This window comes from Salvelinus namaycush, chromosome 1 (assembly GCF_016432855.1).
Source record: "Salvelinus namaycush isolate Seneca chromosome 1, SaNama_1.0, whole genome shotgun sequence".
Lineage (NCBI taxonomy): Eukaryota > Metazoa > Chordata > Actinopteri > Salmoniformes > Salmonidae > Salvelinus > Salvelinus namaycush.
The window spans coordinates 18,410,816-18,416,616 of NC_052307.1; the positions used below are offsets into that span (position 1 = coordinate 18,410,816).

A 5,801-nucleotide genomic window follows, 5' to 3' on the forward strand; every position below is an offset into this window, starting at 1 on the left:
ACTCAAATGAATGAATGACAGTAATTTCCATTAATTCAAATGTTCACTTAGTGCATATCTTCTTCCGACTAGTCCAGGGGTGTCAAACTCATTTTGCCCCGGGGGCCACATTCGGTCTTCAACGAGGTCCAGAGGGCCACACTTAAAATGTGTTATAATTCCCGCCTATCAAAATAAAATGTAAATGTAATTTTTTGAAATGATGATCCTTGCTGACTGTCTAAGTTTCATTTCGGTGATCATTAGAGAGTCGGACACCGTCTAGAACAGGGATCATCAACTATTCAGCCGCGGGACAATTTATTTTCTTGAGTGGATGGTCGGGGGGCGGAACATCATTTCAAATCATTTGTAGACTGCAAATTGACCGCAAGAATCCCAAACAGATATAATATTTATGCGTGGGAAAACTTGGGAACAGATCTCCAATTGGATCTGATTTCCTGGTGTTTATGGGATCTTATATACAACAATTAACATTTTTTATGTATTTTTTTATTTTATTTGATCAGAAAACTTGGGGGGGACAAATAAAACCACCTGCGGGCCGCAATGCTGATGAAGCTAGGTATAGAAACTGTATTAATGTAGTTCCATTGTCATTTATACACAGTTTCGATTTGGTGTTAGTCATTTTAAGTATATTGAGTTTTAAATATATTTCTCTATATTTTTTTTAACTCAAACCTCACGCTGGCCCTATTGGACCCTGGCGGTATGTTTAACACCCCCTGGTCTAGTCTAATGCTATCATCATGTGACCTTTATGTAGCAGTCCAGTTTCTCCATGGTTAGTGTTTCTGTGCTGTGTGAGAAACAGCAGGTGGACTGGACATCAGGACTGCAGTAAAAGCTCCATTCACAATCATGGCCACTGTGTTTACCAACAATGAGGGACATTTCACTAAGACTATAGTGGTCCCAAATACCTCAGTTACAACTTGTAAAAAGGCTCTATTATGTAGTCCGACCGACACTGCATTCCAATGTTGAATGGGTGCTGAAATCGCAGGGTTAGAGGGAGAATGCCAAAATAAATATTACATACGAATAAATATTTAGACTTAAAAAATAACATTTGGTTTTGATATCTTAAACATTTGGAAGATGTGAGTGAAGTCACCAATGGTAAAGCAAAACATGCTTTGTTTTTGTTTTTGCTGGGAATTCAGATTGATATGGATTGTCCCTGCAATGAAAAGAAGTATACCTTTTACTCTGTAATTGACCTGCAATTTAGTCCTTGTCATTCCGACTTGATACATAAATAATTTTACAGTCTAAAATGTGTCTGTTTACGAGCAAGGGTAGATGGAAAAACCCAGATACATTATTATTAACGAATACAACATTTTACATAGAACACTCTCAATATTTCATAATCAAAATGCAATTTTTTTATGGAGGTTTTATTTTTCCAGCTAAAACGGATAGTCTCCCTCCATTTCAGAGCTCAAAAGGTCGTTTTTCATTTAGCGCAGCAATCCCCTTATCACAGTCTCTCAGAGTGTGGAGAGAGTGCTTATCTTCACGAGCCAGAAGTCTGAAGCCTTCTCCCGCAGGAATTAGCCTCAGACAAGGAGCCCCCCAGGGCATAGATTCCTGCCAGCAGCAAACCTCCTATGTCCATAAGCTAACACACTGACACACACACACCATAAATAACCACCTAGCTAACCTTTAGTTTCGGTTATATGTCTCCGGCCACATTGCCTTAACAACAAGCCTAACAAAAGAGCCAAAAGGGGGTGTTTTTAATGGCAGGCGAAACAAAAGCTGAGTGAGAAAATTGTTAAAAAAGTCCAACACGTGGAGGCTAAATCAACATCTGTGTAATGGTCCAGTAATTGGTCCTGCCTGCCATACTTTAGCCCTGGAGTGAATAGCAGACATATTGTGAAAATTAACAGGCTGTTCAAACCTAACCTTTAGAGCAGAATTATTTCCTTACCACTGCTTCAAAGGTCAGGCTACTACTGTTATTTTTTATATCACTCTGTTCTTCTAGATACAATACTTTGATTGGACAGGCTCTCGATGGGGACATCAGTTGAAAAGAGATGTTAAAATGTACCTTTGTAACTGTAGTCTCTGCATAGTTGTTTCTTTAGCTACACTGATGTTTTTATTATGTTGACAGCACTACAGTATGGCTCTCTTACTTCATTTGCTGTACTGACTAATGTATTTTTCCTCACTTCTCCATAGGTGCTTTATGTTGTTGTTTTCCTCAGGGTTGTCAAGCTGCTCGGCTCTATACCCCCACACACTACCCTCCGTGACAGGAAAAACAAAGTTCAAGACGATTTGGCCCTGCTGAATGCGACCCTGGTGTGTGTATGAGAAGGGGATGGGAGGGACAGGCTGGCTGGCTGAAGGGGCCTGCTGCCTGCTGTGAGTGTGTCTGCAGACCTGAGGCCAAGTAGAGTGCAGAGAGCAGGGGAGTGGGGACCCACCACTGCAGGTGCAGCCCCTTGGAAGTGCAGCAAGGCCCATGAATGGCAGCAATTCAGGGCCAGCCCCATTGGGCCTGTTCTCCAGGCCCCAGCGCTAATCCCAGGCCCTAGTCGGATTATGTAAATGTCTACTCCACACAGAGATACTTTTATGGAAAGCTGCGTCTTTGAAACAACACTTGAAGGATGTAAAAAGAACAGTAGCAATTGGTTAAACTAGACGTCGTTAAATAAAAAAACATCTGAAACTGAGGTTGAAAGTGGGAGGCAGAGAGAGGGGATATAGAAGAGGAGTGGCGAGGAAGAATGCTTTTAGAGAGATGGTTTGGCATGCGCTCATGCTTGTGACCCAGGGAAGGACTCTACTTGCACCCGCCTGGCTCGTTCCCCATGCTCCACTTTGTAATTTATGTGTGGTCCCTGGAATGGATCAACAAGATTACCATAGTCATAACAAAACCCACATTGTTAAACTGTCAATCTGGATATGGTATTTCTGGCCCAATCAGGGTGAATTAAATGGCAGCAGGACTGGCGATATCAAAGTTTTACTGAACCGGCTACCCATGGTTGATGTTTAACCATAAAAGGTAAGTGTCCAGAATTGTAAGGGTAGGATCAGGCAGGGAGACATCTCAGTTTCATCTCAATAGGAATTTATATGTAAGCATAAATGTAACCTTTAATAGTCACGTTACGTGTTAAACATGATTCATAATTTAATGATATGACTAGGGTTGCAAAGTGAGGTTATATTACTGGAAACTTTCAGAGTTTACCAGTTAACTACCAGAAAGTTTTCAGCATGAAATATGCTTTCCATTTTTTTTTACACCGTTTTATTTATTTTACTATATCAATATGTTTTTGTTGTCAATGTTTTGGCGTAGGACTGGTGGCAGTTGTGAAAAATGATCGTCAATCGTTGGAGGAGTTTATATTTAAAAAATGGCATTGTTGATTTGATGCTTTTTCATTAATTAGGCTATTTTCTCTTGAACCATATGGTCTATCTAATAGAAACTCATAGACAATACAAATATAAAAGATTAATACTATATATCGATATCGTTAAAAAAAGTAATTCAAGTACAAATTACCAAAGTTATGATTGATTGCCATAGATTTTCTGTTGATTACCAAAATTACTGAAAATTCCGGTAGCTTTGGTAAATTACCGGTAGCTTTGCAACCCTAGAAATGACTCAACAAAAAGTTGTGGATGATATGAAAGCAAAGTTTCCAAAAAACACTTTCAAATTGTTAAACATTATTGTATGATATTACGTCAGTATTTGTATGTTTACCCCTAACCTCATTTCTCTAACCCATTGGTCATCTATTTGTTTACAGACAGAATAAAACACCCAACACAGCGGTCTGTGTCTGGAAACATCTCTCTTGAGTTGAACACCTCACACAATGCAGCAGACTGAAGGAGAGGCTCAACGACAGCACACGTCACACAATAGGGGCTCACTCTGCTATTAAATGTGAGAAGCGTGCGCTAGCCTTTCCCCTCTCTCCATCCCTCCCTCTCACACACAGTCATCAGAGAGTATGAGAAGGCTGGACTGACTGGACGGACTATACACAGGACTTGGTTACTGCAGTAGGAGTACACACTTCTACTACCTGATACCTCTGTCTGCACGCTAAAGCACTTAACAGGTGAGATCACGGACAATAAGTAGATTCGTTTTGTTTTTCCTCTGTTGAATTTCATGTTGTGGAATTGTTGGAGGAATTGGTGGAATTCTAATTCTCATGAAATGTTAAGAAACCTTATTATTGTTAAGATAAAATAAATGATTATCAGTTTGTATTCATGAGTGTACCATATTAGAAGTAGATAGTTCTTCAATACAGCCAAAGTGAAATTATTTGTATGTACGCCTATAATGCCGTAACACAATAGCACAAGCATCCTCTATGTATTGACTGAAGGTCAGACATTTTCCACAAACATCTATTTTCATTATGGTATTTTTCATCTTCTAAAGATGAAACTGAATTCCAATGTCAAATGCATTCTATTTGTCATACTTAAACTATATTTTACATCTATTACTTTCCATTACAGTGTTAATGCGTCCTATTTCAGTTATCATTGAGATTTAGATTCTCTGGTGCCACATTTTATGTGATACCACCATATAGTGTTTCTGTCTAGGGTCTGCGCCAGAAATGGCACCCTACTGAACAACACCTGCTTTCTATTAGAACAGCCCCATAGGAGTTTGAATTGTGTGTACATTTCTCTCTAAAACGCTCTCCTCTTCTCCTCCCTCCAGGAGAGCAGCACCATGACCAGAAAGGTGTTCACCAACACACGGGAGCGCTGGCGGCAGCACAACGTCAACACTGCCTTCGCTGAGCTCCGCAAGCTCATCCCCACCCACCCGCCAGAGAAGAAGCTGAGCAAGAACGAGATCCTGCGGCTGGCCATGCGCTACATCAACTTCCTGGTGCAGCTGCTCGAGAGCCAGAGTGGCCAGCCTGCCTCACACTCCCCCACAGCCCTGCTCACCTTCCTCAGGGGCAACGTGGAACGTCTCCACTCCTCCTCACTGACCTGGGGCCTGGCCAGCGACACTGACGCCCTCTCCCCTGGATCAAGCTGTGACAGCACCGATGCCTGGTAGTGTGCCTGCTGCAGTTTCCTCTGATGGGTGATCATCTACAACTCCCTGGGTGAAACTGTCTGTCACAAGGCCCCCATTCATAGACTCCATTTTGGTTCTGTGACACTTGAGGAGTACAGTGTTGGTTGTGATGGCAAGCAGAAGATATTTGTGGATGATGCCCTGCCTGCTGAATTAAATAGATTGAGATGGATTTATTTAGCTACACTCTTGATGTTGACATTATGACAGGGGAGGATGGGAGCCATGTGAAATGTAATCTGTAATCTTCCCCCCTTCATGTCAGACATGTATTTTCATTTTGTCGGTGGGGAAAGATGTCCACATCAAACATTAAAAAAAAAAAAAAAAGAAATAAGGATGCATTAAGGCCATAAAGGATCATTTAAGGGAATTTATTTGGGAAAGACATTTCAGGAAAGATAAAGTCTTGTCCAATTCACCAAGGACTGCAATCTAATTACAAAATGCAAATGTAACGGCTGTCTAATTCCTCCTCCTCGGACGAGGAGGAGCATGGATCGGACCAACACGCAGCGAGGTATGTAGACATAATGATTTATTAAATGAAGACGAAACACGAAGAACACTTGAATAAACTACAAAACAACGTTAAACAGACCTGAACTTGTGAACATAAAAAACAATGAACGCACGAACGAGACAGTACCGTGCGGTGCAACAAACACAGACACAGCAA

At 41.1% G+C, this 5,801-nt stretch overlaps 1 protein-coding gene across 1 annotated transcript; it reads left to right on the forward strand.

Annotated features, from left to right (window-relative positions):
* Positions 1-3,861: 3,861 nt before the first annotated feature.
* LOC120054180 (T-cell acute lymphocytic leukemia protein 2-like) lies at positions 3,862-5,475 on the forward strand. Its single transcript, XM_039001628.1, has 2 exons — positions 3,862-4,127; positions 4,751-5,475. Exon 2 carries the CDS (start codon positions 4,763-4,765, stop codon positions 5,099-5,101), a length of 339 nt encoding a protein of 112 aa, XP_038857556.1. The 5' UTR covers positions 3,862-4,127; positions 4,751-4,762; the 3' UTR covers positions 5,102-5,475.
* The last annotated feature ends 326 nt before the right edge of the window (positions 5,476-5,801 follow it).